This window comes from Cololabis saira, chromosome 10 (genome assembly GCF_033807715.1).
Source record: "Cololabis saira isolate AMF1-May2022 chromosome 10, fColSai1.1, whole genome shotgun sequence".
NCBI lineage: Eukaryota > Metazoa > Chordata > Actinopteri > Beloniformes > Belonidae > Cololabis > Cololabis saira.
The window spans coordinates 25,776,678-25,794,777 of NC_084596.1; the positions used below are offsets into that span (position 1 = coordinate 25,776,678).

General features: G+C 38.8%; 2 protein-coding genes across 2 annotated transcripts; both read right to left on the minus strand.

Annotated features, from left to right (window-relative positions):
• Positions 1 to 4,466: 4,466 nt before the first annotated feature.
• On the minus strand, positions 4,467 to 9,412 carry aire (autoimmune regulator). Its single transcript, XM_061731119.1, has 13 exons — positions 9,266 to 9,412; positions 8,859 to 9,033; positions 8,634 to 8,774; positions 8,471 to 8,536; positions 8,246 to 8,371; positions 7,932 to 8,071; positions 7,515 to 7,636; positions 7,348 to 7,417; positions 6,824 to 6,958; positions 6,580 to 6,701; positions 6,086 to 6,164; positions 5,886 to 5,987; positions 4,467 to 4,668 (listed from the first exon to the last, which is right to left on the minus strand). Exons 1-13 carry the CDS (start codon positions 9,410 to 9,412, stop codon positions 4,585 to 4,587), a joined length of 1,509 nt encoding a protein of 502 aa, XP_061587103.1. The 3' UTR covers positions 4,467 to 4,584.
• A 1,503-nt stretch (positions 9,413 to 10,915) lies between these two features.
• On the minus strand, positions 10,916 to 17,701 carry rab6bb (RAB6B, member RAS oncogene family b). Its single transcript, XM_061731120.1, has 8 exons — positions 17,498 to 17,701; positions 15,263 to 15,321; positions 15,017 to 15,070; positions 14,470 to 14,575; positions 14,217 to 14,328; positions 13,989 to 14,082; positions 13,208 to 13,274; positions 10,916 to 11,969 (listed from the first exon to the last, which is right to left on the minus strand). The coding sequence occupies exons 1-8, from the start codon at positions 17,565 to 17,567 to the stop codon at positions 11,905 to 11,907; spliced, it is 627 nt and encodes a 208-aa protein (XP_061587104.1). The 5' UTR covers positions 17,568 to 17,701; the 3' UTR covers positions 10,916 to 11,904.
• Positions 17,702 to 18,100: the final 399 nt, after the last annotated feature.

Sequence of the window (18,100 nt, forward strand, 5' to 3'; positions counted from 1 at the left end):
TTATCTCCAGATGACAGGTTTATTATCTCATTATCTCGAGATAACAAATCTTGTTAGGTTGTGACAACAATTTAATGTATGCTATTATATCTGCAATTACAAGGTTTGTTTTTATGATAGCGGGCTAATTATTTTTGTAATCTCAACTGTAGTAACTGATTCAAGCTGAAAACCTTAAGTGATAGCTTAATTTTTGGCTTTGATGTCTTTTCACAGTTAAATCTGCCATGAAGCTGAATTTGAGCGGCTAAAGAAAGAGAAGCAGGACTTTTTCAGTCTTTCATTTTTAAGTGAGAAGATAATGTCTGCCATAACTGCCTTAAACAGGTTCATAAAAGGTCCTGGCTAGATTGAAAATAATAATTATATAGATATACAGCAGATACCATTAAGCAAGTTTCCATGGCTCCCCAGGATGAAGTTCCTGAGCAACAGAAGACACAGGTTGGTGAAAAGCTAGAACTAGAACGCCAAACTCCTGCATGTGATGTGTCATTTCCAGAGGGCTGAAACAGCTGGCATTAAGAAATTGCCAGTGGCTAGAAGTGGCCGGTCTTGGAGCCACACTCCCAAGTTGGTCCCGTTGTTGGACAAACGACATTGTTCCAAAAGTCTTGTGGTTTGTTCGGATGCAACTTGGCAATCCTCGCCTGCGCTGCCTGGTCCTTTTTTTAGAGAGGAGAGTACATATTCATGTGCACTCTTTCTAATTGTTCTCTTATGAACTTCAACATGTAGCATGCAATTTGAGAGTCTGAGATTTAGCCCTCTATTTTATTTTATTCATCATTTTTTAATAAACCACTGAGCATTATATATTATGACCTTTGATGGAACTTGCTGGTACATTTACTGCAGGGAAGATTGAGAGCTGTATTCACTATTTTCCATAGCTGAATAATCTTTTTTAACTGTTGAATGAATGACCTTTGTCCTCCTTCGTAATACTCGTTTCTTGGCATTGTCAAAACTTTTCTAGAGGTGGTCTCACTTGCTCATGCTTACCTCTTTCACGTCAATACAAAGAATTTCTTTCACTTTCCTTCAGTATATAATATGAGAGTGTAATAACTATTTTGTTACTGTTCATCTGAGATTACGGTTATCCAATTTGAAGACCAGGTTATATGTTATTACAGCACAAAGCTTTAAAACATTGAACTTGAGTTCTTTTTCTAACATGACTTTATTCCATGTGTACTGGAGATGATTAAGAGCAAATCAGTGATCAGAAAGCACAACAGCAGCTCCAACAGTCAATGTAAATTAAGGTCAATCAAACCCTTGCATAGCAAAATGTCTGTAGTGAGTCGATATCTGTCAAAACAAAGGCTAAGCCAGGGTGTGTCATTCAGTAAATACCACACATGTCTAATATTAATAGTGCCATTTTAAAATGGGTTTAAAAATGTTCTCAGCAGAGAAATCTCTCTGTGGCTAAAAGAACTTCCTGCTGTGTCACTTCCAGCCAAGACTGTGCAGAGCCCCTCACAAGGTATTTCCTGCCCCCAACAATGGCGTTAACAAAGAGTGAATGCTCTTGCCTGGAAGTTGTGCAACGTTTACCACTTCAGGCCATATCAAAAAGTGCACATTTGGTCTTAAGAAGCCAAAAAGGCATGCCTTTAACGTGGGAATTTCACTTATCATATTTGTACAAGAATACTTGGGCTGTGACCAACAGAGTAGTAGTAACAGGATGTTTGTGTTCAAGGAATTTAACCTTGTGACTTCACACTGAATGACAAAGAAAGCTGGGAGTAGATATGTGCGTAACAAACGTTATCTCTGCTTTGGTGTTGCTCACTCATCCTCCAAACACGAAACTGTCAGCTGAGAAACATTCTACAAAAAAAAAAATCAATTTAGCATTTCAACAAGTGATTAAAAATGAACTTAAGAAATCACAGAGTTTGAAGATGAAAAGTAAGTGCTTATCTAATGAAACAGGCCCAACAGACCCTAAAGAAGCATTATAGACCCAAAATAAAGCTATGACTGGAGCATGTGGGATTCTACTCATGTGCTTGATTTTTCTGTCTCATTAGACATCTGCAAGGATTAAAACACTTTTAATCATATATGGAATAATACTATCATGTTCTGGGTCTCTGGAAAGCGCCTAGAGACAATTCTGTTGTAATAGACGCTATATAAATAAAATTTAATTGGATTGAATTGAATTGGCTTATGGCGTTTTCAGAACTTTCAGAACTCAGATTCAGGTGTGTCCAGAAAAAAAAACGAAAGACACTTTATTGAGGCCTGTCCTATTTGTTTTCTGGCAGGAGGCATGCGCGTGGTCCAACCTGGAGACGTCCATCACTAGTCCATTTGTAGGCCACACAGTGACAAACGCCACAAACACCCACACACGCTCACTCCCTCCTCCTCATCCCTACAAATGCCAATCACAGATCAACGTGCAAACAGGGAAGGACTCAGCTGGAGGCAGAACCAGAAACCTTATTCAATTAGTTTCAGTTTGATTCAGTCTAATTCCGTCCAATTCTTTTAAATTTAATACAGTTTGTTTATCAAGCGCTCGTTCCAAACAAAAGCCATCTCTGGGCATTTCACAAAGAAAGTTTGAGTTTAAAATGCAACAAACCCGTCAAAACTGTGTCAAGACATCAAGTTTCATAAACTGCCCCTATAATTGATGCATACAATGTTGCTACATGTTTACACATGTGTAAATATATATAGCATAAACTCGTGGAAGAGGAGTCTGCAGTATTCCATTTACTCTGAAATTTTTCACTGTTCATCCTCTTCAAGAAAAGTATGTACTTCTATGCTGAATTGTAGCTTTTGTGCTGATAAGATCTGAGCAAGTCCAATCATCCTAGAAGTATAAAAACTGTTAATGGAAATACTATCTCTTATCATAGTGGAATAGCGACTTGAGAATCATGGCACAATGAATCTGTGTGGACTGCACCAGTCTTAGATGGGCGCCCCCTTGTGGTGAGAAACTGTTTGCGTTTACTTTTCTTTTTTTAAAACAAAGGAAGCTCTTTGGATGTTTTATCAGCTTTTCCATGTGGTCTCTCATGTGGGATGCTCTGCAAACAAAAGAGCTCTGTAATAATAAAGCAGGACTCAGAAGAAGAAAAAATTACACAGTAAAAATAAGAATATAAGCAGTTTAAAAAAATATATACTTATAGATTGTATAATTTAAAATAGAAAGGAAATCTGCAACTGTTTAATTAATTCAGATACACACACTTTGTAGCAAGCATATGCCAGAATGGTTGTCACATGGTACATTGTGTTTTCTTTCCTCGTTATCATCTTTTTTTTTTGCTCTGTGTCAGCAATGCTGCCTTCCCTCCAAAAGACAGTTTACAGGATGTTTCCTGAACCATTTGAACAAAATCCGTGACTTAATAAACAAAACTGTACATTCACAGAAAGCCATACTGCAAAATACTTCTCATCCTCTGTTTTGGGCCTGCAGGAACTGAAAGCCATGGCAACCAAACACAGATTTGAGAAAAATCTTTGCGCTCCCTGGCCGAGCTCCATCCTACTGGCAGTCATGCTAAAACTCATGAATCGCATGACAAAAACAACATTCCTCTTCTAAGTGATATAGCCCTCAAGGAATTCCTTCTAAACAGAGGCATTTCTCAGAGTGCATACTTCATTGTATTAAAACCATCTGCTGTAACGTGTGAATGTGATTTGTTTTGCAGATCTAACGTCCAAAGTATTGAAAAAAGAAATACTTTGTTCACACGTGCAAGTTTGTGCTCTCTCTCTTTTTCCAATCATCTAAGGATCGACCACAAAAACTGCATCCTGATAGGGAGCTGGCCTGTACTCCCCTTTGCCCTCCCTGTGGGTAGCCACTTGAGGAAGAGGTCAAACATGAAAACAGAGCATCTAAAAGGTTGTCTGCAACTGCAGAGTGATGGAGGTTTTTTTTTTTTTTAAATGTACGCAATTCTGTTTGTGAGACCCAGTCTGGCCTGCGCAGATATGTCCATGGCGCGCCGCCAGCTCTCCCACGTCAGTGCTGACCCATAGTCCTGTCCAGGAATGCTATGAAACTACAAAGACATTTTGGAACAACTGAATAGTATGTTGGGGTGAAGCCATGGCTCGGCACACAGCTGTTGGTTTTGGTAAACTCCCAAATTATTTCCCCTTGAGATCTTAAAGGAACTAAAGAGCGCAGTTCATTAAAAAAAAATGTTTTCTAATGTTGCTGTATCTCATGGCAGGTCCACTGCCAAAATGTACTAGTAAGATTTTTATGAGCTTTGGTTTATAGTCCATATTTTTAAAATTGCATTTTTACTGAAAATAAATCTGACCTGCAAGCTCAAGTACTATTTCACTACAGTTTTGCCAATTACTATAGTGATAAAGAAAACTTGAAGGCAGGCACCACAGTACAAAACAGGCCCAGAGGACAAATAGTGACGAGATCAATCGTTCAGAAGTCAGCCACCACACATTTATTCCATATGTAGTAAAAAGAGGGAATCGCCTTCAAAATGCTCTCATTTTAATTAGTTATACATTGACTTCATTAGTGAGGGTTTACAAAGTTGCACGCCTGATTGTCTGTCACTGGTAGCATCCCTGAGAGTCTGCAGGAGGCCGAGAGATGTTGTGGAAGGCCCACTGCAAGATGCCATCAATGGAGCTATGCTGCAATAGAGAGAAGAGGAAGGATGAGGATGAGACGTTACATGCAATACCAGCAACAGCTGTAAACCCATATTACAAAGCAAAACACATTACTGAGGATTTACAGGGCTGATAGACTAATACAGTCAATCCATCATGTTTTCAAGCTCAAAGTTTTCTCTTTGTAGGGGGAACACTGTTATAATTGATGCACTAAATAATTTGGGAATTTAATCTTTACTTCTGTAGGCCAAATTGTCTTAAATAATTAACACACTTTGAATAATAAATAAATAAAACAAAAGCAAATAAATAAATAAAATGAATTTAATAAATAAATCAGTAAAATGAATTTAATAAATAAAAAAATATCAAATGCCCAGTATGTTGTTTCAATAACAGCTACAAAAGCCTTCCATCAATGGAGATGATTACGATTTGATCAGTTCATGATCAGCATTTCACTGTAGCAGCAATCACAGCTTCCAAAATCCATTCAAACAGGTGCATTATCCCTGCTCACTGTAATTAAAGATTTTTTTGGTATTATTATTATTTTTTTTAATTAATGATTTGATGAGGTGAAGATGGACATTAGATCATTGTTCTGGCATCACTGAGGCCTTTGCTGTTTAGTCTTTGTGTGCATGTGATTGAACATGCTGCTCAAAGATATTGGCCTTCTTAAATGCTGAAGCCATCTTTAGGTCTAAATGCCTATTAAAAAATGATCTTCCAGAAACAGGCAGCAGGGTTAGATGATGATTTTAAAGCCTATGTAAGTAGCAATGCCACTTCTGACCACACGGGGGCAGCACATCACAAGAACGTGCATGTGCCTGCCGTACTTGCAACCAAGAGCACTTCTGTTGGGACAAAGTGGTACAACACAGCAGTTCTGTGTGCTCACATGTGGTCAGAACTGCTACAGCGACGTACAGTGGTGCTAGCTTTCATTTGAATCCCAAGAAAGTGAGTCTGGCTCATCTTTAAAGACAGGATCTATAACACTTCAACTTCATTTCTAGACACAACATCAGTTAGTCACAAACAGCACTTGAAAACAAACCCCACCATGACATATTGCTCCGCATCACATATTGATTTGTACTCAAGGCTGTTTGACAACTCATCCCCCATCAATGAGATAGGAAGAGCAGCAGCCATCTTGAGTCTGACATGCACTGCAACATCGACATCATGTCTGAATCTGTGGTATGTAACCGAGCCTCACTCACGTCTCCCAGGATGCAGTCTAGGTCGTCTGTATGGACGACCGGCTCAGAGGTGGAAGCGCTCTGATTGTGACTTGTGACTGTGTTTTGAAATACCGTTGGAACCTGAACACATACACACACATATTTTCCAGATTACACGGCATCATTTAAAAAAAGAATAAAGGTTTATATTCTTTGTGTGTGTTTGTGTGCAAACACACCTGCATGTCTCTGTGCTCAGCCTCTTTCTCTGCAGAGCTGCCCCACATCCTGGAGCAGGACACGCAGATGGACCTCCCTCTTTGAAACACAAACACCGTGAGTGAGTTGGACGGCTCATGTCTGCGGTGTATCATGTTTCCCTCAATCAAGACCCAATTTATTGGTTACAGAAGAAGGGCTCACAATCTTCATGTCATTCATATCACTCTGAATTTTTGGTATTATTTTGGAAAATTGCATTATCAGTTGATCAGAATTATAATGTAGGACTTTACAATCCACTGGTTGCATTGGAATAAATGGTGATCACCATACATGCACGCCCTTCATGCACACAGTTGATCAATAATATTAACATAAACAGGAGGCAGCTTCCGGAGATGTACTCCACACAGTCTAAATTATATGTTTGCACTTAACCCATTTTTCCCATCATCTTCTGAACTGACACTGAGTCTAATGCACAAAGGGGAGAAATGAGTGGCTGTCATACTTAGAGAAGTGGCAGTGTACGTGGAAACGCTGTAAACACTGAAGGCACTGGCTCAGGTCTCCTCCAAGGTGACAAACGCTGCACACTTCCCTCGCACCGACCTGCTCTCCTCCGCCTGAGCACTGGAGACACCATTTATACACTCATCAGAAAAGGCTATTTTTGAGTGAAAAACACCCAAAAAGAAATGAACAAAGAGGAACAAAAATAATGGAAAAAGTGATGTAAAACACATTCTTTTCACCTGGTTTCTGCCACCAGACACATTCGTAGAGGCTGTGACATTTGTGACAGAAGGTGTAAGTGAGGAGTAGAATGAGACGTCTGACATGGCGTTGCTGGGGATTGTGTTTGTTTGCTGAGGCTGAGCTGAGATCGCCTGAATCAAACAAATCATTTGGACTGGGTTTAGTATTAGAAAATAAAAAACTTAGCTGCTCACTAATAATTCAATAATTCTACAGGTGATCAAATTATATTTGGCATTATGATGCCTGACTAATATAAATAAGTTTGAGGAATAGGTTAAAAATGTGTCCCTCATTAATGTATGCAAAATAATGTAAATATGAAGTTTCCTTTCGAGGAACCCATCGGATCCTTTAATCAGCCTTTCCACCAATCAAATACAATGATTACAATAACCATTATAGTCTAATAGCAACTCATTCACTGTTGCAGATATTCTCATCCAAACAAGCACATGTATTTTAAGTGTGTTCAGTCAGAGTAAACCTCCATATTTGAGAAAATACTTCATCCACTTACTTGTAAAGGTACAAGAGCATTGTATCTGTTTACATTGTGTCCATGGCACCACTCACACTTCCAAGACCCACTGGACATTGAAACAATGCTTGCAACATTAACACACAGAGATACATGCTACAACATACTCATACTCATCATACACATTTAACTGTTTTATTGCTCACTTGGGTATGGAGGTGATCGGAGGGTCATGGCAGGTCAAATGAAAGGCCCGAGGACAGCCGTCACAACAAATCAGCTCGCCTCCGTCCCTACACACTGCACACTCGTCATCATTGCTGGGAATCTACACACACACACACACATGATGTACTCAGAAGATGAGCTTTCATGTAAAATCTTGTTGTTTCTCAATCCTGGTCCTCATGGGCCCCTGTCCTGCATGTTTTAGATGTTTCCCTGCTTCAGCACACCGTGATACAAGTACCTGTGTCATCAACAGAGCTGTGCAGACCTTGGTAACAAGCTAATGAGGACCTTTAATTAGAATCAGGTGTGTTGGTGCAGAGAAACATCTAAAACATGCAGGACAGGGGGTCAAGGGGACCAGGATTGAGAAGCACCTGGTTGTTCAGCCGCACCGTGCTTGGGTCCGTTTCCCCCTGGTGGTGGAACTTGGTCTTGGCAGACTTGGCAGACTTGGCTGCTGCTGCGTTTGTGTCGTCTGCTGGGCCAACAGAGTAAAATCCTTCAGTAACTTTAATGCACTTTCTTGCAGACCCTGTTGGAGACAGTTGTGCCACATGTCATTTCTCATTTTGCTTTAACTTATCTCCCAAAGTGCCATGTTGGCAAATCGATGCAGCTTATCACGGAACATGTGATTTAGTGTCCCGATGCTGTCAGGTAGTTTTCTCAGTATTTGTTATAACCTAGAGAAATTAGCTTAACTCACCGTACTCCTTCTTGATTTGTATCTTTTCTCTTTTGTCGGAGCTGACAGGCCGATCTGTACAGGAGGATGAAGAGGAGGAGGACCAGTGTACTCCTTTTGAGACGGAGTGAGAGGCCACTTGAACACCTGCAGTAGAATTTTGTTTGGTGTCCAGTGTGAAATAATTGTTTCTGTTGTTTACTTTAGTAACAGTTAATAACTATGATCAAAATACTACTGTATTACTGTTTCCAGACGGCAGCTGTGGGGCTTGAGCTTCACTCTTCACTCTGTAAAGCTTCACCTTACTTCCTGAAGTAAAGCACATAAAAAACACAAATATTTCAAAATATTTCTCATTTTTTTGCTGATTTAAACTCGCAATGAGGTGCTCTACACCGTAAATGACCTGCTCCATCACTTGTCTTGGCAAGATACTGTGAATCCTGGGAGGTTGCCCCTCTGTTTTCATGGCTCCTTTTCTTGCTGTGAGAAACTTTGAGACCACCAGAAGATCTGTTTTCACTTTTGGAGCTTGCAGCTTCCCGTCCTAACAGGATAAGCAATGACAGAAATCATGGTGATGGACAAATATAAGAATGAAATAGTCTGATGAACTTTCGCTGTCCCATACTTGAGTTCAGGTTCGCCAGCAGGGTCTGCAACTTGGGGTAACTTTCAACGTTGTAGCCTTTGGATAAGTTGCTCCAGAAAGTCTGGATTGTGGATCTGCTTTGCTCCAACACCCAGGAGAGGAGGAAGTACATGGCCTTGTGAATGCCTTCACGACCTTCCTTCTCTAGAGTTTCCTATAAGGAAAAAGAACCAGTTTTAACATAGTGTCTTCCATTTTAATAGAAGTTGGAGGTCCAGAGTTATGTCAGTGGTTATTCTGCCTGCAGAAGTGATGAATCTTAATGAACAAATGCACTTTTTAGAAAACATGGGAATCAGTTCCAGTGTATCCAGTCATCAGTCGATGACTGTTAAGAAAAGATAAACCATTTCACACTTTGCTCAAATTTCAACAATCTAGCTTACCTTCAGCAGTTGTTCAGTGATGATGTTTTTATCTGCCAACCCGTAGACGAGAGGGAAGGGGTCGTCCACAGCCATTGCGATGTCAGTACGCAGCTCCCTCAGCAGAGAGCGGAGATTTGTGTCCTTAAACACCTCCACTCTAGACATGATCCGCTTCCAATGTAAATGTGACACAAAGTGGCCCGCGCTCAAACACCGAGCACTCTCGATACAAGAGGTGTGTCCTTTCCAATGAAGGAAATACTGCACAGGCGTGAAGTATGCACACAGTATATATTCTGTATTTCAAAAACGACTATATTGTCACATGTTCTTTCAAATTATGCTGTGCTTTGAATCCATGCTTTATATATGTATGTGTATATTGGTTCCTATGTTCAGAAATGATTCACTGATTAGCCATTTGGGTTAATTTGTCCTCTAACAGCACTAACTGTCTCCATCCAGGGGAATACCGGTCCTCTTACATCAGAGGAGGTTTGTAAAGTGACCTTGTGTGTCACAGCAACAGTTTCCCTCTTAAAAGGTTCTTTCCATCTCAACTTCCCCTTACCAATCAGGTAGTCAGACAAGAAACTCAACATTAGCATGTTATTTATGGTTCAACGGGTTTGAGAAAATTAAAATCAACTGGCTGACAGATTCATTGCTTGACTGGGTGACTGCAAAGATAACAGTGCACTTGTTGTTCCACATTTATCAACTATTTAGTACAAATATTACCCTACAACGCTCATCTTGGATTAGGTGGGTCGACCTCATATGTTCTACTGTAAAACCCTTTAATGTCTGTTAATGTCAGGCTTCATTGGTGCACACCAAGTGAACTTAAACAAATGTGTCTTTCATTTGAGCAGTCTGTGATCAGTGTTTTAACAGATGAAATATTGAAATGTTTTACAGCGTCAGCCACGGCAATTACCATTAGAGACCACAATGAATTATATTTTCAATCAATGGCTGATCTCCAGATAGCCACCAAATGTATAGCTAACAGTTAGACAGAAGTTACATTTACCTCCATCTACTAACTGGTGCTGGAAACCTTCTAATACTTTTGAATATCTGCGCTATTTCATAAAAAAACACTTAAAACATGGTCAGTTTTTAAAGCATTATAAAATAGATAAAGATAAGAATCAAAAGAAAAATGTTATGAAAAGGCACATGGCTATTAATTTATTTAGGATAAAGTTCCAATAATGAATATTTGTGAACTGCAAAAGTGGATTAGATATGAATACCAGTAATTTGAGTAATTTGAAAGCAAAACTAGAATTTGAGAACTAAAGAACAGGGGAACTATCAAAGTAAAGTCTTTACTGTATAAATGAAACTTTTTTTGGGAGGCTTTCTGAATGAACCTATCATTTGGCACTGTAGGCACTGTAGTATATGGAACACCACAAGAAATTAGAAAAATGAAGATTATTATCCATTAATCTTTTCTCTCTATAATTAAATCTCCAAAAACCTTTAACAAATAACAGTCATGTGGTTACAGTCATCCTTACCTTAAATCTCTCTCTCTTATTGTATGTTTTACAATCCCAGAGTATTTATAAAAAATACTCTTGAAAATTTTCTTCAGAAAAAAAAAAGATAAAATAAAAATAGACCATTTTACTACAATGTGAATGTAGATGGTTAGGAGAGTGAAGCCCTTTAATCTGTAATTTATTAATCGTTAAACATTATTACATAATTCATACTGGTGAACAAGGACCACTTCTACAGAGGGACGTTCACAACATACATATTACATTATTATATACAGTGCAGTGCATTACAGTGGGTTTTCATATGTGTATTACCGGGATGGAGGGATGGGGAAAACTGGAAGGAGAGAGGAAGAGAGAGAAGGAGCAAGGAACAGCAGAGAGCTATGTAGGGATGGGAAGTTGTGATAGTAAGTTGTCTTTTTATTATCACCTTTTTTTTAACCACAGTACAGTTTGTTCTATAAAAGATAAACCCATAGAGAGATAGAGTGCCACATTTTCACAGCTACTGTTAGGTGAATCTACTGAAAGTTGACTCTTGTGGGAATGTCAAATGTGATACGTTTTGTCATGAGATGCTATAGAGAGATGCTATAAAACATTCTTAGATAGTCAGCCCCCTTCCAGAGCATGGAGACCCTGGAGGGCAGGCCAAAGGTCAAAGATCGAAGATCAAAGATCAGATCAGCGTGCATGCGTGCTGCAGACATTCAGACGTGTTCAGCCATCTGCAAAGTGGCTGACCCCCAACGTTTTCTCCTATTGTGTTTAGGCATCATTTTTGGTGCTTTCCCTTTTATATATAAAAAATACAAAACATAACAGCGAAAAGAAATCCTCCGGTTGTCCTGTTTTTCTCTGTTTTTTTTTCTTTTTTATTTCTCCCAAACTGTTTTTTGTTAATTTTCATTGCAGTATTTTTTTTTTCTTCCCTTTTTCTCCTCCAGTCACTTACATATTGACAAAGTATACAATATCTTACAACTAAACAAGACTGAAAGATAACATTTGATTTATCCAATCAGATACAAGCCCCAGATCCTATATCCAATTAGAGAAGTCAACTGGAAGCTAACCAGTAATAAGCAACACAACAAGCCTATGGTGTGAAGGGAGCTGTTGAAGCAAAGCTCTGCATTAACACGAGCACCCACCCTCAGGGACGGTGGGCTCTGCTGGTTTGTCCAGCTTGATGTCGATCACTGGGAATTGTTGAGTTAAGGAAAAGTAACACAGCAAATACTAAGACTTCAATTTCCACAGGCAACTATGCAGTGCATTTTCTTAGTAATTCTCTTAGTTTTCTTAGTCCTATTTTCTTAGTTTTCTAAGTAAATAGGATGCAGTAACACTTTACAATATCTCTTAACAGACTTATATGTGTATGTATAGGCAGTACTCGAGTTGAGGGGGGATGAGGGGGGATGGCATCCCCCCTGAAATAAAAACGGTCAAAATCATCCCCCCTTTCCATCCCTTATGTCATTTCACCAATGAATGTGGTATTACTGCTATTTCAACATTTAGAGTCATCACCAGAAAAATAACTTATTTGACAATTTTCACCTGTTTCAAGTAAATTTTCACTTGAAATAAGTAGGAAAATCTGCCAGTGGAACAAGATTTATCTTCTCATTACAAGCAAAAAAATCTTGTTCCACTGGCAGATGTTTCTACTTATTTCAAGTGAAAATCTACTTGAAACAGGTGAAAATTGTTGTTTTTTCCAGTGATGAGTCTTGTTTTAAGTGTAATAAGATTTTTTTTAATAAAATGAGACATTTTAACTAGAAATAGGACAAATATTCGTATTTTGAGTTTTTGCAGTGATCCATTTTACTTATCCTGTGAAGGACAGAGTCATATTGATAAGTTCAGAAAACTGGTCTTTATTGTTGTGTTTTGATGTATTTGATGTAAGCCCAGTGGATATTTAAAGCTTACAGAAGGCTGCATTTAACTGCTGCTATGTCATTCCTGCAGTATTTCTGCAGGTGTTTTGTTCAGTGCTATTATTTGTAATATATTATATTATTTGTAATCAGCACAAATTATCTGTCCCCATATGATAAAATCCACCATCCCCCCTGATTTTTTTTTTTACAACTCGAGTACTGTGTATAGGTGATAGGTCACGATATCGTCATATCCCTCACCTTCTTCAAACATCCATCCTCCATCACGCGTCCTGTCCTACTGTAGTTCCCCTTTGAGCCACTAGGGGGTGCTATTACACCCCTGCATCCGAGGGGCCCTTCTGGATCTGAGCATTTCTTCCCCACTAAGCACAAACGGTTAAATGGCTGATGCATCTGTAGACAGTAGGCTCTGTTGTCTGTTTGTACTAGTGCCAACAACCACTAAGAGATTAAAAATAAGCTGGCCGTTTCTGAGCGGCTTGGCTCTCTGCACGGTGAGTCACGGTGGATGTAAAGGATACTGCCTTCAGGGTTTGCGTCGTCCAAGCTCTCCATCCCAGGTAGGGCTGCTGCAACTCGACGAAACAGCTAAGAGGAGGGTGGAGAGACGAAGAGAGGATGGAGATATACGATGGAAGATGCGGAAACAGGAAAAAGAAACAGTTGGAGTTGGAAAAAGAAGGTTAAAATGTGCATAGATGCATATTAAAGAGTATTTTGGGCTGATTTATTCGATTGTATGTCTGCATGTCCAGGATTGTCTCCTTTTTCTTGGCGTGGCACTGTGTTCAGTTGTACAATAAATAATCTAGGACGAAAATATTATCCTGAAAGATTTTATGAGCATAATATATCTGATACCTTTTTAATTTTTCTATGGAAAAATCAAAATTTGAGCACTGTGTAGTAAAACATTAGTTATCCATATCAATCTGATTCAATTTAAATCTCAATAGTAACACCGCAATCTTGATGTTTTAGTATCATAAACCGACATGAACTTGTATTTAAGTTTAGCACTCCAGTGATTATTTCATATCATAAACCACCTATGTTTTTATTGCACTGACAAGGCTGATATTTGTAAACTACAGTATAGTACTCTTTTTTTCTCCCTTTTATTCAAGCCAGCTAATATTGGATATACACTCAATACACCATACTCTCACCACTGCTTTGCATATTTTTTTGTTTAAATCATATTTATCTACACTGGTGGCACAATCACACGTGATGGATTGTGCATCTGCTATCAAAACATGCCCAAAAAGCTCTGAAATATGGTGTAACTGCAGGGATCACCTGTTTGACATTGCAGCCTGTCTTGGCACTGGTCTCGATGAACATGACGTTCAGCTCTTTGGCTCGCTGCTCTCCTTCCTCGATCGTGATTTGCCTACAGGAAAATCAGACCAGTCCCAACATCTGAAGCTGATTCATTTAGCGCTGACGTGTTGCTTTCAACCACTTCATTTCTCAAGTTATTCAAACTGCAGCTAAACATCATAGATAATGGGCCAGTATATTTACCTCTTCTCCTCCAAATCTGTCTTGTTGCCTACTAGCATGATGATAACATCACTCCCTCTCTCTGTCCTGACATCATCAATCCATTTGCAGGTCTGCTGGAATGAATTCACATCTGTGGAGACCAGAGTGTCATTTAACATCCAATCTATTTCACCTCATTGATGTTAAATACCTGCAAATCTAACAATGTTTCATTCAGACAGTCCTATGCATTCAAAAACATGGATCAGCAGAGATTTGCAGTGTAACTTACTTGTAATGTCATACACAACCACAGCCACTGTAGAGTCCCGTATGTAGCTTGGAATAAGGCTCCTAAAGCGCTCCTGTCCAGCTGTATCCCACAGCTGCAGCCGTACCTGCATGTGTGCACAAACAGAAACACACTCCTTTAGCAGCTTGGTCAGCATTAACTCTCACACCGCACAGAAGTTGTACAAATGTAAAGGCTGTGTCCATGAGGATAAGCTAGTATCAGCTTATGTGCAGGCTTCCGGAAGATAATATTCTGACACATGCATTGTGCTAATACTGGCACAAGAAGATGATCCATGGGTAAAGCTTATTATAGCAAGAAAAGTCAGTGCAGAAAAGCTATTACTACTCGACATAACCTTGGGATAATCATGTTAGTGTGTGAAGAAACCAATATTTGACCAAATTAAATCAAGAATTAGTCAAAATAGTGTGGAAACTAAGACATTACAAGATGCTGGCTCCTTAAAACCCGACTAGTAGATTAATTCCTCACTATGTGTGTTTCTACATGCACATTTTAAATGACAATCAAGGTGTCCTACTGTCCGGTCTTCCAGGTACATGGTCTTTGATAGGAAGTCAATTCCAATGGTGGCCTGCACAAGAAGAAAGAACAAAAAGAGAGTGCTTTGAGCCAAACATAAATAAAAAAAATACAATCTAACTACTAATCTCAGTGTCGTAGATCCACAGCATATCACTATACCTGCAAGGAGAAATAGACCATGTTTCTATCATCAAACAGTGAGGCCTAATGAATTCAGATGTTAAATTGTAGGTTTGCTCACCTGATATGTGTTATCAAAACTGTCATACATGAATCTGGTGATGAGAGATGTTTTTCCCACTGAAACAGAAAAATGAATATGTATTTCGTTAGTTGAGAATATCAAGATTCTCCCAACACATATTTGAGACATTTCTGTAAACCTTTTTCAGATACAAATATGTTTCTTTGACAAAATGACAGCAAATTAATGTCAAATACAAAGACTTCAATACTAAACTACTGCTACTCTAACAATTACCAAGATGACTGAGATATCTATTTGATAACAATTACTATTAATAATAATAATTTCCTTAGTTTAATGGCAGAAAAAGCCAAAGATTGTATAGATAATTTGACACTCAAACTGTCTTCTAGATAATGCAATTACGAAGTAAATCAATTGTATTAATATAAATATAAATATAATATATAATATAAATATAATAAAAAAATGTATTAATATATGATAGATTTTCTTTCTTCAAGAAAATGTTTTATTAAACATTTACTGCCAAAATGTTGTATTGAGGTCCACCAGTTTAAAAAAAAGAGTGCCATACTAAACTATACTAATAGTTATAAAATAGTTGAAAGTGTTATTTTCTTTTCAAGCTGCAGCTGTGATGTTTCATCATAGTATCTGCCAGTTAAAATCTTAATTATATTGATTTTGCAATAATATGAATAAGGAATGTCCCAGGTTTCACATATTTGACAGTTCTTGTGATTTAGCAATAATCACGCATGATTGTTATTACTGTTGTACAGCTGTTTGTGTCATGTCATTTAGAAAATATTTTCTATTTTTGTGTTTATGTGAATCAATTTTTCTTTGTCTTTCTGGCATTGTTCCATTCTGTTTTTCTTTAATAAATGAACTGAATCAATATCAATAAAATGAACAATATTGATTGACCAGCTACTTGTTTCATTTCCACAGATTTTCATTCTCAAACACATGTGCGTGAGAATGTGTGACTGAGGTGAAATCACAAATTCTAGTCACAAATAATGCGCAAGAAGGCAACTAAATACCTAAGGCAGTTTCAAGAAAGAAAGAAAGAAAGCAAAGCACTTAAAGATGTAATAAATGTTGCTGCATTTGAGAAGGATGGAGCCTCAAGGACCAAGGTGAGCAGAGTGAACTCCAGCTTTATTTACACTAAACCAAGAACCATTTTCTATCAGAGACGAAGCACGACTTTTCCCAGAGCCCTGCCAGCACGCAGAGCTCTGTGTGAAACAGCAGTATTTTTGAAAGCAGACATGGGCAGTGGCCACGCCAGGCCTTTTCAGCACCACGGACAGCAACATTGCAGTACAGGCCACACAAACACACAGGGAGGCTTTTAGTCGACATGCAGCACACACAGGAAGACAAACACTGGCAATCCAGCTTGTGTCATATAAGCCCTAATTCCTCTGTGCTTTTATTCCATTTTTATAGGATGTGGGCTCATCTGCTGCCATTCAGGATCTCTAATATCTGAACACGTATTGAGGCAGTCTTGTAGCGCTAAACCAGTATCGATCAGCTCTTTCTGTACTTGTGCCATGACATCAAACCAGAAGTCTCAATAGATGGATTATTGACTATATAGTATAATGTCATGGCGCCGTCAAGAAGGTTTTTCTTTGATTATTTATGGGTCCGAGCAGGAGACTGCGTGGTTGGAGATGCTACAGACATCGCCAGCCATAGGGTGTGTCCCGAACTGACACATGGGGGGGTGGAGGGGGGACTGTTTGTTATCACCTCTAAAAAATAAAGGAAATGTGTGAACGAGGTATTAAACGTTGCAATATAGTGGAATAAAGGATAATACATTTCAGAGATAAGGTAAGTAAATTCAGTTAACCCAGCAATCTGGAACGGGATGAATATATTTGACGGTCACTGCACCAAATCAAAACATCCACGTTCATGTCGCCAGCTACGATGTGAATTATGACACACAATTTTCATAGATTTATTCATTGCAGATGGCACTCAAATGTGAGCAAGTACGATAGTCATATTTCATTCAACAATGTATTTTTCTTTATTTCGCCCTCTTCTTTAATCAAATTATACAGCCTCGGATGGCGTAACAAGCAACATATAGGCGTCATATACGCTAAAGCCATCCAGTAACCTACATATTCTGACTTAAATCAAGCCTCTCAGAATCAAAACAGATTACATACATGGCCTTCAACATGCATGCATGTTTGATGTGGATAATCCGAAAACCTCCCAGCGTTGACTCACCGCTCTGCTCTCCCAAAAATACGAGTTTAAATTTCCTCAGGGGGTTCCCCAAATCTCCTCCAGCTGACATGGTGGAAGATAAAGATCTCAACTTGGGATATGTTAAATGTTCGTACGGCTCGGAGTCTCCTTCTGGGTGGTGGATGCGCAGGTTGTCCTCATAGAATGATGGGAATGCAGCGCACCATCCTCCTGTCAGCGGCGGCGCTAGTGCGCCTGCGCGACCTCACCTATTTCAATCTCTTAACTTTATATTCTACCTCAACAGAAAACATAGTTTTGGCGGCTCCTTACATGGATTAATGAAAACATGCAGGGCTGTTGAATTAAGGTAAAATAATACAACCAATGGTCATAACACACAACGTTACTTTACGTCTTCCTTCTTCATCTATTTGCCACATTGTGCTGGTGCGAGCAAAGAATCATTTTCAGCCTTAAAATCTTTTTTGATTGCTTCATCACTTTTTTGCTCTTCCATTGTGTCAAAAATATTTGTGCGAATAAAAATATGTATGGAAATTCGGGTGGGGAGGTATTTGGCATGAATGTGCAACAATGGAAGAATAATGAAACTCCCATTTAACAACATCCCTTTTCCCC

What these genes read in the sequence shown, in the direction of transcription:
- aire (XM_061731119.1), bottom strand. Translation starts at nt 9,412, where the DNA reads ATGTCTAGAGTGGAGGTGTTTAAGGACACAAATCTCCGCTCTCTGCTG. An exon ending in CAAGACAAGTGATGGAGCAG is followed by an intron (nt 8,537 to 8,633) that starts GTCATTTACGGT and finishes GCTTTACTTCAG; the next exon opens with GAAGTAAGGTGAAGCTTTAC. An exon ending in GGGAAACGGACCCAAGCACG is followed by an intron (nt 7,637 to 7,931) that starts GTGCGGCTGAAC and finishes GTGTGTGTGTAG; the next exon opens with ATTCCCAGCAATGATGACGA.
- rab6bb (XM_061731120.1), bottom strand. Translation starts at nt 17,567, where the DNA reads ATGTCAGCTGGAGGAGATTTGGGGAACCCCCTGAGGAAATTTAAACTC. An exon ending in ATTTTTGGGAGAGCAGAGCG is followed by an intron (nt 15,322 to 17,497) that starts GTGAGTCAACGC and finishes TTTCTGTTTCAG; the next exon opens with TGGGAAAAACATCTCTCATC. An exon ending in GTTTTGATAACACATATCAG is followed by an intron (nt 15,071 to 15,262) that starts GTGAGCAAACCT and finishes CTTCTTGTGCAG; the next exon opens with GCCACCATTGGAATTGACTT.